Source organism: Oncorhynchus mykiss, unplaced genomic scaffold (genome assembly GCF_013265735.2).
Source record: "Oncorhynchus mykiss isolate Arlee unplaced genomic scaffold, USDA_OmykA_1.1 un_scaffold_87, whole genome shotgun sequence".
In the NCBI taxonomy this organism is placed as follows: Eukaryota; Metazoa; Chordata; class Actinopteri; order Salmoniformes; family Salmonidae; genus Oncorhynchus; species Oncorhynchus mykiss.
Genome location: NW_023493659.1, coordinates 644975 through 665957, shown reverse-complemented (window position 1 = coordinate 665957; position 20983 = coordinate 644975). Strand labels below are relative to the sequence as shown.

The following is a 20983-nucleotide window of genomic DNA, read 5'->3' as shown; positions in this document are numbered from 1 at the left end:
AATACCCTGTATGTAGCCTCCACATTGACTCTGTACCGTAACACCCTGTATATAGCCTCCACATTGACTCTATATACAGGGTGTTACGGTACAGTCTCCACATTGACTCTGTACCCCCTGTATATAGCCTCTGTACCGTAATACCCTGTATATAGCCTCACTGTATATAGTCTCTGTACCGTAATACCCTGTATATAGTCTCACTGTATATAGTCTCTGTACCGTAATACCCTGTATATAGTCTCACTGTATATAGTCTCTGTACCGTAATACCCTGTATATAGTCTCACTGTATATAGTCTCTGTACCGTAATACCCTGTATATAGTCTCACTGTATATAGTCTCTGTACCGTAATACCCTGTATATAGTCTCACTGTATATAGTCTCTGTACCGTAATACCCTGTATATAGTCTCACTGTATATAGTCTCTGTACCGTAATACCCTGTATATAGTCTCACTGTATATAGTCTCTGTACCGTAATACCCTGTATATAGTCTCACTGTATATAGTCTCTGTACCGTAATACCCTGTATATAGTCTCACTGTATATAGTCTCTGTACCGTAATACCCTGTATATAGTCTCACTGTATATAGTCTCACTGTATATAGTCTCTGTACCGTAATACCCTGTATATAGTCTCACTGTATATAGTCTCTGTTATTTTACTGCTGCTCTTTAATTACTTGTTACTTTTTATTTAACTAGGCAAGTCAGTTCAGATACTTATTTACAATGACGGCCTACCGGGGAACAGTGGGGTTAACTGCCTTGTTCAGGGGCAGAACGACAGATTTTTACCTTGTCAACTGGGATTCGATCTTGCAACCTTTCAGTTACTGGCCCAACGATCTAACCGCTAGGCTGCCTGCCTCCTCTAACCACTAGGCTGCCTGCCTCCTCTAACCACTAGGCTGCCTGCCTCCTCTAACCACTAGGCTGCCTGCCTCCTCTAACCACTAGGCTGCCTGCCTCCTCTAACCACTAGGCTGCCTGCCTCCTCTAACCACTAGGCTGCCTGCCTCCTCTGACCGCTAGGCTGCCTGCCTCCTCTGACCGCTAGGCTGCCTGCCTCCTCTAACCGCTAGGCTGCCTGCCTCCTCTAACCGCTAGGCTGCCTGCCTCCTCTAACCACTAGGATGCCTGCCTCCTCTAACCACTAGGATGCCTGCCTCCTCTAACCACTAGGATGCCTGCCTCCCCACTTTTATCTCTTATTCTTGTCCGTATTGTTGGTCAATTGGGACTCGTAAGGAAGCATTTCACTATAAAGAAGTATTTGACTGTAAGGTCTACACCGGTTGTATTCGGCGCATGTGACAAATAATTTGTATAGCCTCACACCACTAATCTGACCTAAGATCAGTGTGTGTAGCCTGTGGGCAGGATAAAGCCCATCTCAGTGTGAAAGAGTTCTCTTTTATTATCATTATATCTCTCTCTCTCTCTCTCTCTCTCTCTCTCTCTCTCTCTCTCTCTCTCTCTCTCTCTCTCTCTCTCTCTCTCTCTCTCTCTCTCTCTCTCTCTCTCTCTCTCTCTCTCTCTCTCTCTCTCTCTCTCTCTCTCTCTCTCTCTCTCTCTCTCTCTCTCTCTCTCTCTCTCTCTCTCTCTCTCTCTCTCTCTCTCTCTCTCTCTCTCTCTCTCTCTCTCTCTCTCTCTCTCTCTCTCTCTCTCTCTCTCTCTCTCTCTCTCTCTCTCTCTCTCTCTGAGCCACAGAGGTGACCAGGAGACATCCCGAAAAGCCCATATTCTCACTAAAATTCTAAATCAAAGAGCTACAAGATCCATAGTATGGCCATCTTAAAACAATTCCATATGTTAGCTCAGTAACCTGGCCAGATTGGACGATATGTTAACAACTCCATATGTTAGCTCAGTAACCTGGCCAGATTGTGATTTACAGAACTGAAATGGTACATTCTGCGATAGGCCTGCGAGGCGACGTCAGCCGACAAGTCAACCGCAGCGGTGTTTCTGATCATGTGGCAGCAGCCCAGCCTCTCTCAATGTTTCAGAGTGAAGAGACAGGTAGCCTAGCGGTTGTTGAGCGTTCGGCCATTAACCGAAAGGTCGCTGGTTCGAATCCCAGAGACGACTAGGTGAAACATCTGTCAATGTGCCCTTGATGCAATGCACTTAACGCTCCTGTAAATCACATCTCCTAAATGACTCAAATGATTTCAGATGTCACGTAAACAAGATGATGAGGCAACATTCTTCTTGCAAGGCATATAAATCTTTAAATCAAACTATTAGATTAATCTACCTATTCAAAATAATCATATTATTGTGTGCATACTCGGTGTCAGCCGTGTTCCTATTGGTCAGTCAGTCACCAGAATCGGCTCGCAACACCTGCCACACGACATAAAACGGCTCCAGATTTCTGACACTGAGAACTTAAATCAGAGCCTACGACCACACGTAGTGGTACTGAACCAGCCAAGACGTAGTGGTACTGAACCAGCCAAGACGTAGTGGTACTGAACCAGCCAAGACGTAGTGGTACTGAACCAGCCAAGACGTAGTGGTACTGAACCAGTCAAGACGTAGTGGTACTGAACCAGCCAAGACGTAGTGGTACTGAACCAGCCAAGACGTAGTGGTACTGAACCAGCCAAGACGTAGTGGTACTGAACCAGCCAAGACGTAGTGGTACTGAACCAGCCAAGACGTAGTGGTACTGAACCAGCCAAGACGTAGTGGTACTGAACCAGCCAAGACGTAGTGGTACTGAACCAGCCAAGACATAGTGGTACTGAACCAGCAGACCTAGACCCTGTCTCACTGAAACAGTCAAGACGTAGTGGTACTGAACCAGCAGACCTAGACCCTGTCTCACTGAACCAGCCAAGACGTAGTGGTACTGAACCAGCAGACCTAGATCCCGTCTCACTGAACCAGCCAAGACATCCGGCAATCTTTTACCACCTGAGAATTTGTCAACGACGTGGACATTTTGTCTGAGATGGAAATTGTATAGTCTGGAAAGGTCTTAAGGTGTTGAAGAGCCACAATCTACCAACTAAGGTGTTGTAGAGCCGCGATCTACCAACTAAGGTGTTGTAGAGCCACAATATACCAACTAAGGTGTTGTAGAGCCACGATCTACCAAAGAAAGAGAGAGTTGAAGAGTAAATGTCAAATTGGCTTTTTACCAAATTACCTAACAAACCACGTATTCACCCTACACATCCTAAATGACAAACAAACCACGTATTCACCCTACACATCCTAAATGACAAACATACCACGTACTCACCCTACACATCCTAAATGACAAACAAACCACGTACTCACCCTACACATCCTAAATGACAAACAAACCACGTATTCACCCTACACATCCTAAATGACAAACAAACCACGTATTCACCCTACACATCCTAAATGACAAACAAACCAAAGAAAAGGCATAGTCTTCAAGCTTTTGACTCAACTTGGCATGAGGGTCTGCTGTACATGAGGGTCTGCTGTACATGAGGGTCTGCTGTACATGAGGGTCTGCTGTACAAATTGATGAAGAGCCGTGTTGGGGGGAAAACCACATGACATTATAAAATCCATGTTCACAAACAACAAGTGTGCGGTTAAAATTGTCAAGAAACATACACATTTCTTTTCACAGGGCCGTGGGGTGAGACAGGGATGCAGCTTAAGCCCCACCCTTTTCAACATATATATAAACAAATTGGCGAGGGCACTAGAACAGTCTGCAGCACCCGGCCTCAACCCCTACTAGAATCTGAAGTCAAATGTCTACTGATGATCTGGTGTTTCTGTCACCAAACAAGGAGGGCCTACAGCAGCACCTAGATCTGTCCCCAACCAAGGAGGGTCTACAGCAGCACCTAGATCTGTACCCAACCAAGGAGGGCCTACAGCAGCACCTAGATCTGTACCCAACCAAGGAGGACCTACAGCAGCACCTAGATCTGTACCCAACCAAGGAGGGCCTACAGCAGCACCTAGATCTGTCCCCAACCAAGGAGGGCCTACAGCAGCACCTAGATCTGTCCCCAACCAAGGAGGGCCTACAGCAGCACCTAGATCTGTCCCCAACCAAGGAGGGCCTACAGCAGCACCTAGATCTGTCCCCAACCAAGGAGGGCCTACAGCAGCACCTAGATCTGTCCCCAACCAAGGAGGGCCTACAGCAGCACCTAGATCTGTACCCAGCCAAGGAGGGCCTACAGCAGCACCTAGATCTGTCCCCAACCAAGGAGGGTCCACAGCAGCACCTAGATCTGTCCCCAACCAAGGAGGGTCCACAACAGCACCTAGATCTGTACCCAGCCAAGGAGGGTCCACAGCAGCACCTAGATCTGTACCCAGCCAAGGAGGGCCTACAGCAGCACCTAGATCTGTCCCCAACCAAGGAGGGTCCACAGCAGCACCTAGATCTGTCCCCAACCAAGGAGGGTCCACAGCAGCACCTAGATCTGTCCCCAACCAAGGAGGGTCCACAGCAGCACCTAGATCTGTCCCCAACCAAGGAGGGCCTACAGCAGCACCTAGATCTGTACCCAGCCAAGGAGGGCCTACAGCAGCACCTAGATCTGTCCCCAACCAAGGAGGGTCCACAGCAGCACCTAGATCTGTCCCCAACCAAGGAGGGTCCACAGCAGCACCTAGATCTGTCCCCAACCAAGGAGGGTCCACAGCAGCACCTAGATCTGTCCCCAACCAAGGAGGGCCTACAGCAGCACCTAGATCTGTCCCCATCCAAGGAGGGCCTACAGCAGCACCTAGATCTGTCCCCAACCAAGGAGGGCCTACAGCAGCACCTAGATCTGTCCCCAACCAAGGAGGGCCTACAGCAGCACCTAGATCTGTCACCAGCCAAGGAGGGTCTACAGCAGCACCTAGATCTTCTGCACAGATTCTGTCAGACCTGGTAGTAAATCTCAGCAAGACAAAAATAATGGTGTTCTAAAAAAGGTCCAGTCGCCATGACCACGAATACAAATTCCATCTAGACACTGTTGCCCTAGAGCACACAAACAACTATACATACCTTGGCCTAAACATCAACTCCACAGGTAACTTCCACAAAACTGTGAACGATCTGAGAGACAAGGCAAGAAGGGCCTTCTATACCATCAAAAGGAACATAAAAGTTGACATACCCATTAGGATCTGGCTAAAAATACTTGAATCAGTTATAGAACCCATTGCCCTTTATGGTTGTGAGGTCTGGGGTCCGCTCACCAACCAAGAATTCACAAAATGGGACAACACCATATTGAGACTCTGCATGCAGAATTCTACAAAAAGATCCTCTGTGTACAACGTAGAACACCAAATAATGCACGCAGAGCAGAATTAGGTCGATACCCGCAAATGATCAAAATCCAGAAAAGAGACGTTAAATTCAACAACCACTTAAAAGGAAGCGATTCACAAACCTTCCATAACGAACCCCAAAGCAAGCTGGTCCTGGGGCTCTGTTCTCAAACACACCCTACAGAGCCCCAGGACAGCAATGCAATTAGACCCAATAAAATCATGAGAAAACAAAAAGATAATTACTTGACACATTGGAAAGAATTAACAAAAAAACAGAGCAAACTAGAATGCTATTTGTCCCTAAACAGAGAGTACACAGCGGCAGAATACCTGACCACTGTGACTGACCCAAAATTAAGGAAAGTTTTGATTATGTACAGACTCAGTGAGCATAGCCTTGCTATTGAGAAAGGCCGCCGTAGGCAGACATGGCTCTCAAGAGAAGACAGGCTATGTGCTCACTGCCCACAAAATGAGGTGGAAACTGAGCTGCACTTCCTAACCTCCTGCCCAATGTATGACCATATTAGAGAGACATATTTCCACAAGAAAAGGTCAACCAGTGAAGAACAAACACCATTGTAAATACAACCCATATTTATGTTTATTTATTTTACTTTTGTACTTTAACTATTTGCACATCATTACAACACTGTATACAGACATTATATGACATTTAAAATGTCTTTATTCTTTTGGAGCTTCTGTGAGTGTAATGTTTACTGTTCATTTCATTTTTGTTTATAATCTATTTCACTTGCTTTGGCGATGTTAACATATGTTTCCCATACCAATAAAACCCTTAAATTGAATTGAAATTGAGAGAAAGAGAGAGAGAGGGCTGAATAGGGATTGTCATTCTATTGTGTGTCTGAATAGAGCAGGACAGGTACCCCCTCTCTGACATTAGACAGGCCGTTGTGATGCAGATTAGACAGGCTGGGGGAGGGGGAGAGGGGTACCTGTGATGTAGATCACTCTATAGACAGGCTGGGGGAGGGGGAGAGGGGTACCTGTGATGTAGATCACTCTATAGACAGGCTGTGGGAGGGGGAGAGGGGTAACTGTGATGTAGATCACTCTATAGACAGGCTGGGGGAGGGGGAGAGGGGTACCTGTGATGTAGATCACTCTATAAACAGGCTGGGGGAGGGGGAGAGGGGTACCTGTGATGTAGATCACTCTATAGACAGGCTGTGGGAGGGGGAGAGGGGTACCTGTGATGTAGATCACTCTATAGACAGGCTGGGGGAGGGGGAGAGGGGTAACTGTGATGTAGATCACTCTATAGACAGGCTGGGGGAGGGGGAGGGGGGTACCTGTGATGTAGATCACTCTATAGACAGGCTGTGGGAGGGGGAGAGGGAGAGGGGTACCTGTGATGTAGATCACTCTATAGACAGGCTGTGGGAGGGGGAGAGGGAGAGGGGTACCTGTGATGTAGATCACTCTATAGACAGGCTGGGGGAGGGGGAGGGGGAGGGGGAGAGGGGGAGAGGGGTACCTGTGATGTAGATCACTCTATAGACAGGCTGGGGGAGGGGGGGGGGGAGGGGGGTACCTGTGATGTAGATCACTCTATAGACAGGCTGGGGGAGGGGGAGAGGGAGAGGGGTAACTGTGATGTAGATCACTCTATAGACAGGCTGGGGGAGGGGGGTACCTGTGTAGATGATCAGACAAGGCAGAGAGACCAGGAGCTCCAGTCCCAGAATCCCTAGCAGCAGATAAACAGGAAGATGATCCGCCTCTGGCAGATCAGCTGACATGACCACCAACACCGCCGTGTTCCCTACACACACACACACACACACACACGTCCAAGTGTTAAAGGTAAGCTTTAATGTGTGTGTCTCCTCTGTGTGGTAGGAGACGAGTACCAGGATGTTAGGGTTAGGGTTAGCAGTACCAGGATGTTAGGGTTAGGAGGTGGACCCGCTGTAAAACATTCAACTGTAGGAGAACTAACCAACAACTACACAGAGACGAGTACCAGGATGTTAGGGTTAGGGTTAGGGTTAGCAGTACCAGGATGTTAGGGTTAGCAGTACCAGGATGTGAACCTGCAGGATATATGTATTTATTATTGAACCTTTATTTAACTAGTCAGTTAAGAACTGATTCTTATTGACAACGACGGCCTTCCCCCCGGCCAAACCCGGACGACGACGGCCTTCCCCCGGCCAAACCCGGACGACGACGGCCTTCCCCCGGCCAAACCCGGACGACGACGGCCTTCCCCCCGGCCAAACCCGGACGACGACGGGCCAAACCGCCCTATGGGACTCCTTACCACGGTCGGATGTGACACAGCCTGGATTCCAACCAAGGACTGTAGTGATGCCTATTGCACTGAGATGCAGGTGTACCTGCAGAGTGGATGAGGAAGGGCAGGTGTTTCAGGGTGTGTACCTGCAGAGTGGATGAGGAAGGGCAGGTGTTTCAGGGTGCGGTTGTCTCTGTAGAAACGGAGGTATCCTCTGCTCCTCACTCGGCTGTGGTGATGCTGAACACACACACCAAACAACAACACACACAGCCACACAAACACCTTCCCAATCACCACCACACTCTGCCCCCGAACATTCCCCAACACACGGACGCACTCCTCCCGGCCAACCTCAAACACACACACTACGGCAACACACACACTCAGAGACACATACACCACCTGGGGACACAGAGAGAACACCTGTCAGACAGAACATGGACTATTTCATTATTTATTCTATTCCCCTTTATTTAATAATAGTCGATTGATTGAGTGTGTGGACAGGTGTCTTTTATACAGGTAACGAGTTCAAACAGGTGCAGTTAATACAGGTAATGAGTGGAGAACAGGAGTGCTTCTTAAAGAAAAACTAACAGGTCTGTGAGAGTCGAAATTCTTTCTGGTTGGTCGGTGATCAAATACTTATGTCATGCAATAAAATGCAAATTAATTACTTAAAAATCATACAATGTGATTTTCTGGATTTTTGTTTTAGATTCCGTCTCTCACAGTTGAAGTGTACCCATGATAAAAATTACAGACCTCTACATGCTTTGTAAGTAGGAAAACCTGCAAATCGGCAGTGTATCAAATACTTGTTCTCCCCACTGTACAATGTGAGCAAATGAGGTGAGATAAGGGAGGTAAAGGCAAAAAAAGGCCATGGTGGCAAAGTAAATACAATATAGCAAGTAAAACACTGGAATGGTAGATTTGCAGTGGAAGAATGTGCAAAGTAAAGATATAAATAATGGGGAGCAAAGGAGCAAAATAAATATAATAAATACAGTAGGGGAAGAGGTTGTTGTTTGGGCTAAATTATAGGTGGGCTATGTACAGGTGCAGTAATCGGTGAGCTGCTCTGACAGTTGATGCTTAAAGCTAGTGAGGGAGATAAGTGTTTCCAGTTTCAGAGATTTTTGTAGTTTGTTCCAGTCATTGGCAGCAGAGAACTGGAAGGAGAGGAGGCCAAAGAAATAATTGGTTTTGAGGGTGACTAGAGAGATATACCTGCTGGAGCGTGTGCTACAGGTGGGAGATGCTATGGTGACCAGCGAGCTGAGATAAGGGGGGACTTTACCTAGCAGGGTCTTGCAGATGACATGGAGCCAGTGGGTTTGGCGACGAGTATGAAGCGAGGGCCAGCCAACGAGAGCGTACAGGTCGCAATGGTGGGTAGTATATGGGGCTTTGGTGACAAAACGGATGGCACTGTGATAGACTGCATCCAATTTGTTGAGTAGAGTGTTGGAGGCTATTTTATAAATGACATCGCAGAAGTCGAGGATCAGAGGACTATAGAGATGCTGGTGTAGTCAACAGGCTGAGGAGTGGTCAGTGGTCTGTAATGCTGGTGTAGTCAACATGCTGAGGAGTGGTCAGTTGTCTGTAATGCTGGTGTAGTCAACATACTGAGGAGTGGTCAGTTGTCTGTAATGCTGGTGTAGTCAACATACTGAGGAGTGGTCAGTTGTCTGTAATGCTGGTGTAGTCAACATGCTGAGGAGTGGTCAGTTGTCTGTAATGCTGGTGTAGTCAACATGCTGAGGAGTGGTCAGTGGTCTGTAATGCTGGTGTAGTCAACATGCTGAGGAGTGGTCAGTTGTCTGTAATGCTGGTGTAGTCAACAGGCTGAGGAGTGGTCAGTTGTCTGTAATGCTGGTGTAGTCAACAGGCTGAGGAGTGGTCAGTTGTCTGTAATGCTGGTGTAGTCAACAGGCTGAGGAGTGGTCAGTTGTCTGTAATGCTGGTGTAGTCAACATGCTGAGGAGTGGTCAGTTGTCTGTAATCCTGGTGTAGTCAACATGCTGAGGAGTGGTCAGTTGTCTGTAATGCTGGTGTAGTCAACATGCTGAGGAGTGGTCAGTGGTCTGTAATGCTGGTGTAGTCAACATGCTGAGGAGTGGTCAGTTGTCTGTAATGCTGGTGTAGTCAACAGGCTGAGGAGTGGTCAGTTGTCTGTAATGCTGGTGTAGTCAACATGCTGAGGAGTGGTCAGTTGTCTGTAATGCTGGTGTAGTCAACATGCTGAGGAGTGGTCAGTTGTCTGTAATGCTGGTGTAGTCAACATGCTGAGGAGTGGTCAGTTGTCTGTAATGCTGGTGTAGTCAACATACTGAGGAGTGGTCAGTTGTCTGTAATGCTGGTGTAGTCAACATGCTGAGGAGTGGTCAGTGGTCTGTAATGCTGGTGTAGTCAACAGGCTGAGGAGTGGTCAGTTGTCTGTAATGCTGGTGTAGTCAACATGCTGAGGAGTGGTCAGTTGTCTGTAATGCTGGTGTAGTCAACATGCTGAGGAGTGGTCAGTTGTCTGTAATGCTGGTGTAGTCAACAGGCTGAGGAGTGGTCAGTGGTCTGTAATGCTGGTGTAGTCAACAGGCTGAGGAGTGGTCAGTGGTCTGTAATGCTGGTGTAGTCAACATGCTGAGGAGTGGTCAGTTGTCTGTAATGCTGGTGTAGTCAACAGGCTGAGGAGTGGTCAGTTGTCTGTAATGCTGGTGTAGTCAACATGCTGAGGAGTGGTCAGTTGTCTGTAATCCTGGTGTAGTCAACATGCTGAGGAGTGGTCAGTTGTCTGTAATGCTGGTGTAGTCAACATGCTGAGGAGTGGTCAGTGGTCTGTAATGCTGGTGTAGTCAACATGCTGAGGAGTGGTCAGTTGTCTGTAATCCTGGTGTAGTCAACATGCTGAGGAGTGGTCAGTTGTCTGTAATGCTGGTGTAGTCAACATGCTGAGGAGTGGTCAGTGGTCTGTAATGCTGGTGTAGTCAACATGCTGAGGAGTGGTCAGTTGTCTGTAATGCTGGTGTAGTCAACAGGCTGAGGAGTGGTCAGTTGTCTGTAATGCTGGTGTAGTCAACATGCTGAGGAGTGGTCAGTTGTCTGTAATGCTGGTGTAGTCAACATGCTGAGGAGTGGTCAGTTGTCTGTAATGCTGGTGTAGTCAACATGCTGAGGAGTGGTCAGTTGTCTGTAATGCTGGTGTAGACAACATACTGAGGAGTGGTCAGTTGTCTGTAATGCTGGTGTAGTCAACATGCTGAGGAGTGGTCAGTGGTCTGTAATGCTGGTGTAGTCAACAGGCTGAGGAGTGGTCAGTTGTCTGTAATGCTGGTGTAGTCAACATGCTGAGGAGTGGTCAGTTGTCTGTAATGCTGGTGTAGTCAACATGCTGAGGAGTGGTCAGTTGTCTGTAATGCTGGTGTAGTCAACAGGCTGAGGAGTGGTCAGTGGTCTGTAATGCTGGTGTAGTCAACAGGCTGAGGAGTGGTCAGTGGTCTGTAATGCTGGTGTAGTCAACATGCTGAGGAGTGGTCAGTGGTCTGTAATGCTGGTGTAGTCAACATGCTGAGGAGTGGTCAGTTGTCTGTAATGCTGGTGTAGTCAACAGGCTGAGGAGTGGTCAGTGGTCTGAAATGCTGGTGTAGTCAACATGCTGAGGAGTGGTCAGTTGTCTGTAATGCTGGTGTAGTCAACATACTGAGGAGTGGTCAGTGGTCTGTAATGCTGGTGTAGTCAACATGCTGAGGAGTGGTCAGTGGTCTGTAATGCTGGTGTAGTCAACATGCTGAGGAGTGGTCAGTGGTCTGTAATGCTGGTGTAGTCAACATGCTGAGGAGTGGTCAGTGGTCTGTAATGCTGGTGTAGTCAACATGCTGAGGAGTGGTCAGTGGTCTGTAATGCTGGTGTAGTCAACATGCTGAGGAGTGGTCAGTGGTCTGTAATGCTGGTGTAGTCAACATGCTGAGGAGTGGTCAGTGGTCTGTAATGCTGGTGTAGTCAACATGCTGAGGAGTGGTCAGTTGTCTGTAATGCTGGTGTAGTCAACATGCTGAGGAGTGGTCAGTGGTCTGTAATGCTGGTGTAGTCAACACGCTGAGGAGTGGTCAGTTGTCTGTAATGCTGGTGTAGTCAACAGGCTGAGGAGTGGTCAGTGGTCTGTAATGCTGGTGTAGTCAACATGCTGAGGAGTGGTCAGTTGTCTGTAATGCTGGTGTAGTCAACATGCTGAGGAGTGGTCAGTTGTCTGTAATGCTGGTGTAGTCAACATACTGAGGAGTGGTCAGTTGTCTGTAATGCTGGTGTAGTCAACATGCTGAGGAGTGGTCAGTGGTCTGTAATGCTGGTGTAGTCAACATGCTGAGGAGTGGTCAGTGGTCTGTAATGCTGGTGTAGTCAACATGCTGAGGAGTGGTCAGTTGTCTGTAATGCTGGTGTAGTCAACATGCTGAGGAGTGGTCAGTTGTCTGTAATGCTGGTGTAGTCAACATGCTGAGGAGTGGTCAGTTGTCTGTAATGCTGGTGTAGTCAACATACTGAGGAGTGGTCAGTTGTCTGTAATGCTGGTGTAGTCAACATGCTGAGGAGTGGTCAGTGGTCTGTAATGCTGGTGTAGTCAACAGGCTGAGGAGTGGTCAGTTGTCTGTAATGCTGGTGTAGTCAACATGCTGAGGAGTGGTCAGTTGTCTGTAATGCTGGTGTAGTCAACATGCTGAGGAGTGGTCAGTTGTCTGTAATGCTGGTGTAGTCAACAGGCTGAGGAGTGGTCAGTGGTCTGTAATGCTGGTGTAGTCAACAGGCTGAGGAGTGGTCAGTGGTCTGTAATGCTGGTGTAGTCAACATGCTGAGGAGTGGTCAGTGGTCTGTAATGCTGGTGTAGTCAACATGCTGAGGAGTGGTCAGTTGTCTGTAATGCTGGTGTAGTCAACAGGCTGAGGAGTGGTCAGTGGTCTGAAATGCTGGTGTAGTCAACATGCTGAGGAGTGGTCAGTTGTCTGTAATGCTGGTGTAGTCAACATACTGAGGAGTGGTCAGTGGTCTGTAATGCTGGTGTAGTCAACATGCTGAGGAGTGGTCAGTGGTCTGTAATGCTGGTGTAGTCAACATGCTGAGGAGTGGTCAGTGGTCTGTAATGCTGGTGTAGTCAACAGGCTGAGGAGTGGTCAGTGGTCTGTAATGCTGGTGTAGTCAACATGCTGAGGAGTGGTCAGTGGTCTGTAATGCTGGTGTAGTCAACATGCTGAGGAGTGGTCAGTGGTCTGTAATGCTGGTGTAGTCAACATGCTGAGGAGTGGTCAGTGGTCTGTAATGCTGGTGTAGTCAACATGCTGAGGAGTGGTCAGTGGTCTGTAATGCTGGTGTAGTCAACATGCTGAGGAGTGGTCAGTGGTCTGTAATGCTGGTGTAGTCAACATGCTGAGGAGTGGTCAGTTGTCTGTAATGCTGGTGTAGTCAACATGCTGAGGAGTGGTCAGTGGTCTGTAATGCTGGTGTAGTCAACATGCTGAGGAGTGGTCAGTGGTCTGTAATGCTGGTGTAGTCAACATGCTGAGGAGTGGTCAGTTGTCTGTAATGCTGGTGTAGTCAACATGCTGAGGAGTGGTCAGTTGTCTGTAATCTATTATTCTGTGATTCTGATGAACAAACATCAGCAGAACATTAATGGGCTTAACTGAAGCTTTACACTACAACACTGGTGTGTGTGTGTGTGTGTGTTTACACTACAACAGGGATGTGTGTGTGTGTGTGTGTGTTTACACTACAACAGGGATGTGTGTGTGTGTTTACACTACAACAGGGATGTGTGTGTGTGTGTGTGTGTGTGTGTTTACACTACAACAGGGATGTGTATACCTGTAGCAGCAGCAGCAGGACAGCAGGACAGTGCGTGGGGAGAGTTGTGAATTCTCTCCTGATAGCAGACTGCAAGGCATCATGGGAGATCAGCGGTCCGTCCACTAAAGGGTCCTCCTCAACACTCTGAGACACATCTACTGATGAACTGACCTGTCACACACACAAACACACACACACACACACACACACACACACACACAGATCAGCTTTGCACTTTATCATGGTTAAACTCAAGAATGGACTCTTGAATTTACACAACGGAAAATATATATTTATACTTTAAATTGTAAATCAAATCCAATGTTATTTGCCACATGACCTCACAGTGAAATGCTGAATACAACAGGTGTAGTAGACCTTACAGTGAAATGCTGAATACAACAGGTGTAGTAGACCTTACAGTGAAATGCTGAATACAACAGGTGTAGTAGACCTTACAGTGAAATGCTGAATACAACAGGTGTAGTAGACCTCACAGTGAAATGATGAATACAACAGGTGTAGTAGACCTTACAGTGAAATGCTGAATACAACAGGTGTAGTAGACCTCACAGTGAAATGATGAATACAACAGGTGTAGTAGACCTTACAGTGAAATGCTGAATACAACAGGTGTAGTAGACCTTACAGTGAAATGCTGAATACAACAGGTGTAGTAGACCTCACAGTGAAATGCTGAATACAACAGGTGTAGTAGACCTCACAGTGAAATGCTGAATACAACAGGTGTAGTAGACCTGACAGTGAAATGCTGAATACAACAGGTGTAGTAGACCTGACAGTGAAATGCTGAATACAACAGGTGTAGTAGACCTTACAGTGAAATGCTGAATACAACAGGTGTAGTAGACCTCACAGTGAAATGCTGAATACAACAGGTGTAGTAGACCTCACAGTGAAATGCTGACTACAACAGGTGTAGTAGACCTTACAGTGAAATGCTGAATACAACAGGTGTAGTAGACCTCACAGTGAAATGATGAATACAACAGGTGTAGTAGACCTTACAGTGAAATGATGAATACAACAGGTGTAGTAGACCTGACAGTGAAATGCTGAATACAACAGGTGTAGTAGACCTTACAGTGAAATGCTGAATACAACAGGTGTAGTAGACCTTACAGTGAAATGCTGAATACAACAGGTGTAGTAGACCTCACAGTGAAATGATGAATACAACAGGTGTAGTAGACCTCACAGTGAAATGCTGAATACAACACGTGTAGTAGACCTGACAGTGAAATGCTGAATACAACAGGTGTAGTAGACCTGACAGTGAAATGCTGAATACAACAGGTGTAGTAGACTTCACAGAGAAATGCTGAATACAACAGGTGTAGTAGACCTCACAGTGAAATGCTGAATACAACAGGTGTAGTAGACCTTAGTGAAATGCTGAATACAACAGGTGTAGTAGACCTCACAGTGAAATGCTGAATACAACAGGTGTAGTAGACCTCACAGTGAAATGCTGACTGACAAGACCTTAACCAACAACGCAGTTGAGAAAAAAAATAATGTACAATGTAGGTAGTTAAATAAAAATAAATAAAACGAAAGGGAAATCCTTGTCTCATCAGCGACTCCTGTGGCGGGCCGGGCGCAGTGCGCGCTAACCAAGTTCGCCAGGTGCACGGTGTTGCCTCCGACACGTTGGTGCGGCTGGCTTCCGGGTTGGATGGCGCTGCGTTAAGAATTAGTGCGGCTTGGTTTGGGTTGTGTATCGGAGGATGCATGACTTTCGACCTTCGTCTCTCCCGAGCCCCTACGGGAGTTGTAGCGATGAGACAAGATAGTAACTACTAAGAATTGGACGCCACGAAATTGGGGAGAAAAGGGGGTAAAATGAAAAATTAAAAAGTGACTCTGCATAGATAATAACAGAGAGTGGCAGTGGAATGAAAGAGGGGGGGAAATGTAAATAGTGGCCATTTGATTAGATGTTCAGGAGTCTTATGGCTTGGGGGTAGAAACTGTTTAGAAGCCTCTTGGACCTAGACTTGGTGCTCCGGTACCGCTTGCTGTATATTCTCACTATGTTCACTTGATCTATTTTGTATAATGTATATCAAGTGTAAATTCTGTCTCTGTTTGTTGTCTATGGCTAGCAGCACCATATCACACCGCCAAGTCAAATTCTGAGTATGTGTAAAATGTACGAATAAAGGGGTTTCTGAAAGGTTGTGACTCTTGAGTTTATCAGTGGTTTAAAGTATCTTTAATTTTACTCAAGTATGGCAATTGGGTTCTTTGTCCACCAGTGGAGTGTATAGACTTCTAGCTAACCCAACAGCGCCCCCAGCGGGCGACAAGGTGCCAATACACAACCCGAGAGAAACAACAAGGACTTGGCTAACTAACGTCCCGTCTCAGTCTCATCTTGTAGAGAAAAGACAGCATTTGAGCTGTAACGTTTTCAAATGTCCTATTAGCTGAGACTCGGTGGTATTGTTTCATCTCAGTAACAGAGGTAACGTTAGCTCGGTAGATAAATAACTATCTATCGCCTTCTTCCGGTCTATACCTAATGGAAGGATAACTAACAAGCTCACCGACTGGCTACCTAATGTTATCAGTTAGTGTCTGGACCACAATACGGAACGGGACAGTTCAGTGTCGTGACTTACTGCATGGTGCGACATCCCTTCCGATTCCATGGTGTGTTGAAGTCGCACAGGTTAACTCTTCAAGAGAAAGATTTATAAAGCTAAATACACACAGAATTTTTCATTTAAAAAGCGTCTGTTTTAGCGGATAGCCTCATACTCTGCTTCCATGTGACAGCGGTGTTTCTCTGTTATTGGTCCGGTCGGGCAGCCCACTGCTCCATATACGGTCCCACCTTGTAGTTTTCTCTGTTGCGTTTCACCCCCGATTACAAAGAATACTCTTCCTTTCAATCATTTCCAAGACCACACAAAAAGGTTTTAACATTGTTTGTTTGATATTGTACCATGAAATACAATATAACCTCCTGTCTGTAGTTACAGTGAGAGGATTCATGTATCTGTCGACGAGGACCGTGTTGTTTTAAATGATAAAAGGTAAAAGAGACCTCGCTGTCTTTAAGACACATTAAAGACACATTGTAAACTCAGTGTCTGTATTTTTAGGTTTGATGTGCAGTAACACCAAAGATGTGTATAACTAACCCTGTGGTGCCGCTGCCAAAGCTTATTGTGTTACCATTTGACTCTGTCTCTACCATTACCATCCACAGGAAGGCTACTTTTTCCCGACTGCCTTGGCTTGTGGCCAACAGGCGTAGGCTGTAATACTGTGGATGGCCACCAGGTTGTGCCAATACCCCACACATAATTTATCATAGCCTTGGTTGTGTATACAGTCTATGGATATTAACCATGGGCTACCTTCAGCGTTATGATTGATGAGTGCAGAACAGCAGCATTGTTAGGAGACCTGTTGAAGCTAGGAGTTTGTCTCAAATGGCACCCTATTCCCTACATAGTTAATTACATTTGGCCCTAGATGATACAATAGACTCAATAATAAAACAGAGCTCACAGACAGAGCCGCGGGAAGCAGGGAGCTGAAGGTGCTGCAGCTTCCCCAGTGCAGCGATACAGCTGTTTGTAGGGAGGAAACAAATCTGTGTCCCCCACCAGAAAAAAACCCTCAGCACCCCAACTACTTCCTGCGGCTCTACTCACAGACAGAGCCGCGGCACCCCCCAACTACTTCCTGCGGCTCTACTCACAGATGACCAAGAGATATCAGACAACGCATTGAAAATATTGTCATTTTATTGATAAACACACATTGCTATAAAAGCTATGAAGCTGGATCAGTTCAGTTTGTCCTTTAGAAATGTCAGCAGACAGAACAGTCTAAAGTAGCTTCCTCTCCTCTCTTCTCCCCTCTCTCCTCCTCTCTAATCTCTCCTCCTCTCCCATCCCATCTTCCTCTCAAATCTCCTCTCCCATCCCATCCCCTCTCCTCCCCTCCTCTCCTCTCCTCTCTTTCCCTCTCTACTCTCCTCCCCTCCCCTCCCTTCTCCTCTACACATCTATCCAAAGCATTTGATTGGTGTAAGAAATAGGCCTAAAAATGCCACAGGACAAGAGGCTGGGCATAAACAGGAAGCAGCAGATAACTTTGTCTCATTCATTGGTTGTTCTTAGGAGTAAAGGTCCAATCAGGTGAGAAAAAGAGGGAGAGGGCGGGTCAATGTGTAGTAATATTCGCTGGTATAGGACTGTGCTTCAAGTTTAACTAAAACAACTCACACACACATGCACACACACACACGTAAACACTACATGTGTGCTATCCCTCTCACTCTCATCTTAAGGCAGAGTATGATGCAAAGCTCTAAAACACAATGTCAGAATATCCTTGGTAATAATAACATCCAATAATAACTAAAGCGATCATGCATCCTTATTGCTCTCAGAGTAATGAACGCAGCATAATGATGTACATGATGATCAGGTGAACATTAGAATAAAGACAAAGCTCTTATCATTACACAACAACATGGAGGAGAGGCATACGGTAACCATAACAACTATATGTGGTAGTCAGGGCTGTCGCTAGGTAACACAGCCTAACTAACGTTAACAACAACAACAACAACTAACACGGTCTTCGTTCATGCAAAATACTTAAAACAAAACAAAACAGAGTTATTAAGGCATTATGATGGTGAGTGAACAGTAGCATTTAGCAGTTAGCATCCGTTAGCATTTATCATTTAGCTAATTTGACAGTAAGGTAGGTAGCTACTACATTCCAACTGCTGCTGGTGTTAGCATGTAGCATGTGTCTGAGTGTGCTGTTGTAGATCAGTGGTTGTGCTTCAGGTCTCTGTACTCAAGTCAGTCTGGGAAAAACTGGTTGATCAGCTACAACGCTAGCACTTAGCAGTTAGCCTCCATTAGCATCAGTTAGCATCAGACAGTTCAGTCTCCATGACATCATCTGGGAGAAGTTTGTGTGTCCAGTTAAGAGAATTCCACAGCGTTCCAGAATGTTGTGAAGGGTTCCAGATGCAGGCTGTAGCCAATCACAGCGTAGTCGGCTGGCCAACTGCTGCAACCAGGAAGTGACAGAGATGACATGAGGTTTGATGACCAGTTATAACAACTGTACATTAGTGGTGCAGTTATAATAGTTGTGTGTGTGTGTGTGTGTCCGTAGGTCTTGTTTGTCTCAGCAGTGAATTCATTAGGTGTGTGTGTGTGTGTCTCACCGTGTGATGTGGCATAGCAGTCGTGACAGCTCAGCAGCCCGTTACGGATCCTAACGTCTGTTCCTGAACTGGTGTCACCTAGCTGTACCTTACACACTCCACACTAACAAACACACAGAGAGGTGAGAGAGAGAGAGAGAGAGGTGAGAAAGAGAGAGAGAGAGAGTAATGTGAGAGCACTGTATATGTGTGTGTGTGTGTACCTTAAAGCAGGTTAGGTGGAAGTACAGGCCCAGCGTGTCGATATTCATAGCTGTTCCTTTCCCCAGCGCCTGATTGCAACCTGAACACTGACGCTTACCACTCACACACCTATACACACACACACTCACACAAATATACACACACACACACACACAAATATACACACACGCGAAAACAAAATAACATTTAACTGCTGCAAATCAAATGTTATTTGTCAAATGCGCCGAATCCAACAGGTCTGTAGACCTCACGGTGAAATGCAGACTGACCAGCCCTTAACCAACAATGCAGTTTTAAGAAAAAAAGTGTTAAGAAAGTATTTACTAAAATAATCTGCAGTAAAATAATTCAATAATAATAAGAAATGACTGTGATGATAAACAGAGATAACGGGGGGGGGGGGGGAATAGTCTGGGTAGGAATTTGATGAGATGGTCAGGAGTCTTATGGCTTGGGGGGGGGGGGTAGAAGCTGTTGGCTTGGGGGGGTAGAAGCTGTTGGCTTGGGGGGGGTAGAAGGTGTTGGCTTGGGGGGGTAGAAGCTGTTGGCTTGGGGGGGTAGAAGGTGTTGGCTTGGGGGGGTAGAAGGTGTTGGCTTGGGGGGGTAGAAGGTGTTGGCTTGGGGGGGTAGAAGCTGTTGGCTTGGGGGGGGTAGAAGCTGTTGGCTTGGGGGGGGTAGAAGGTGTTGGCTTGGGGGGGTAGAAAGTGTTGGCTTGGGGGGGTAGAAGGTGTTGGCTTGGGGGGGGTAGAAAGTGTTGGCTTGGGGGGGTTGAAGGTGTTGGCTTGGGGGGGGTAGAAGGTGTTGGCTTGGGGGGGTAGAAGGTGTTGGCTTGGGGGGGTAGAAGGTGTTGGCTTGGGGGGTAGAAGGTGTTGGCTTGGGGGGGTAGAAGGTGTTGGCTTGGGGGGGTAGAAGGTGTTGGCTTGGGGGGGTAGAAGGTGTTGGCTTGGGGGGGTAGAAGCTGTTGGCTTGGGGGGGTAGAAGGTGTTGGCTTGGGGGGTAGAAGGTGTTGGCTTGGGGGGGTAGAAGGTGTTGGCTTGGGGGGGTAGAAGGTGTTGGCTTGGGGGGGTAGAAGGTGTTGGCTTGGGGGGGGGGTAGAAGCTGTTGGCTTGGGGGGGGTAGAAGCTGTTGGCTTGGGGGGGTAGAAGCTGTTGGCTTGGGGGGGGTAGAAGCTGTTGGCTTGGGGGGGGTAGAAGGTGTTGGCTTGGGGGGGGTAGAAGCTGTTGGCTTGGGGGGGGGGTAGAAGCTGTTGGCTTGGGGGGGTAGAAGCTGTTGGCTTGGGGGGGGGGTAGAAGCTGTTGGCTTGGGGGGGGTAGAAGCTGTTGGCTTGGGGGGGGTAGAAGGTGTTGGCTTGGGGGGGTAGAAAGTGTTGGCTTGGGGGGGTTGAAGGTGTTGGCTTGGGGGGGGTAGAAGGTGTTGGCTTGGGGGGGTAGAAGCTGTTGGCTTGGGGGGGTTGAAGCTGTTGGCTTGGGGGGGTTGAAAGTGTTGGCTTGGGGGGGGTAGAAGGTGTTGGCTTGGGGGTAGAAAGTGTTGGCTTGGGGGGGTTGAAGGTGTTGGCTTGGGGGGGGTAGAAGGTGTTGGCTTGGGGGGGTTGAAGGTGTTGGCTTGGGGGGGTAGAAGGTGTTGGCTTGGGGGGGTAGAAGGTGTTGGCTTGGGGGGGTAGAAGCTGTTGGCTTGGGGGGGTAGAAGGTGTTGGCTTGGGGGGGTAGAAGGTGTTGGCTTGGGGGGGTAGAAGGTGTTGGCTTGGGGGGGTTGAAGGTGTTGGCTTGGGGGGGTAGAAGGTGTTGGCTTGGGGGGGGGTAGAAGGTGTTGGCTTGGGGGGGGGAGAAGCTGTTGGCTTGGGGGTAGAAGGTGTTGGCTTGGGGGGGGGAGAAGCTGTTGGCTTGGGGGTAGAAGCTGTTGGCTTGGGGGTGTAGAAGGTGTTGGCTTGGGGGTAGGAGCTGTTGGCTTGGGGGGGTAGAAGGTGTTGGTTTGGGGGGGGGAGAAGCTGTTGGCTTGGGGGTAGAAGCTGTTGGCTTGGGGGTGTAGAAGCTGTTGGCTTGGGGGGGTTGAAGCTGTTGGCTTGGGGGGGTTGAAGGTGTTCGCTTGGGGGGGGTAGAAGGTGTTGGCTTGGGGGTAGAAAGTGTTGGCTTGGGGGGGTTGAAGGTGT

General features: G+C 47.6%; 2 protein-coding genes across 5 annotated transcripts in view; both read right to left on the bottom strand.

Moving 5' to 3' along the window:
- LOC118947015 (transmembrane protein 192-like) overlaps positions 1-16248 on the bottom strand; it is a 42420-nt gene extending 26172 nt beyond the window's left edge. The window contains exons 1-4 of the mRNA XM_036972028.1: positions 16049-16248; positions 13419-13571; positions 7706-7964; positions 6957-7085 (exon numbers count right to left, since the gene is read on the bottom strand). Of these exons, the coding sequence (XP_036827923.1) occupies positions 6957-7085; positions 7706-7964; positions 13419-13571; positions 16049-16078 (571 nt within the window). The 5' untranslated portion in view covers positions 16079-16248. The remainder of the gene's footprint in view (positions 1-6956; positions 7086-7705; positions 7965-13418; positions 13572-16048) is intronic.
- A 1988-nt stretch (positions 16249-18236) lies between these two features.
- LOC110517278 (LIM and calponin homology domains-containing protein 1-like) overlaps positions 18237-20983 on the bottom strand; it is a 92214-nt gene continuing 89467 nt past the window's right edge. For 3 of the 4 annotated variants that reach the window (XM_036971951.1, XM_036971949.1, XM_036971952.1), the window contains 3 exons: positions 18837-18945; positions 18634-18736; positions 18237-18473 (listed from right to left, as the gene is read on the bottom strand). In XM_036971951.1, the coding sequence (XP_036827846.1) occupies positions 18448-18473; positions 18634-18736; positions 18837-18945 (238 nt within the window). In that variant the 3' untranslated portion in view covers positions 18237-18447. The remainder of the gene's footprint in view (positions 18474-18633; positions 18737-18836; positions 18946-20983) is intronic. The other variant, XM_036971950.1, reaches the window with a different exon arrangement.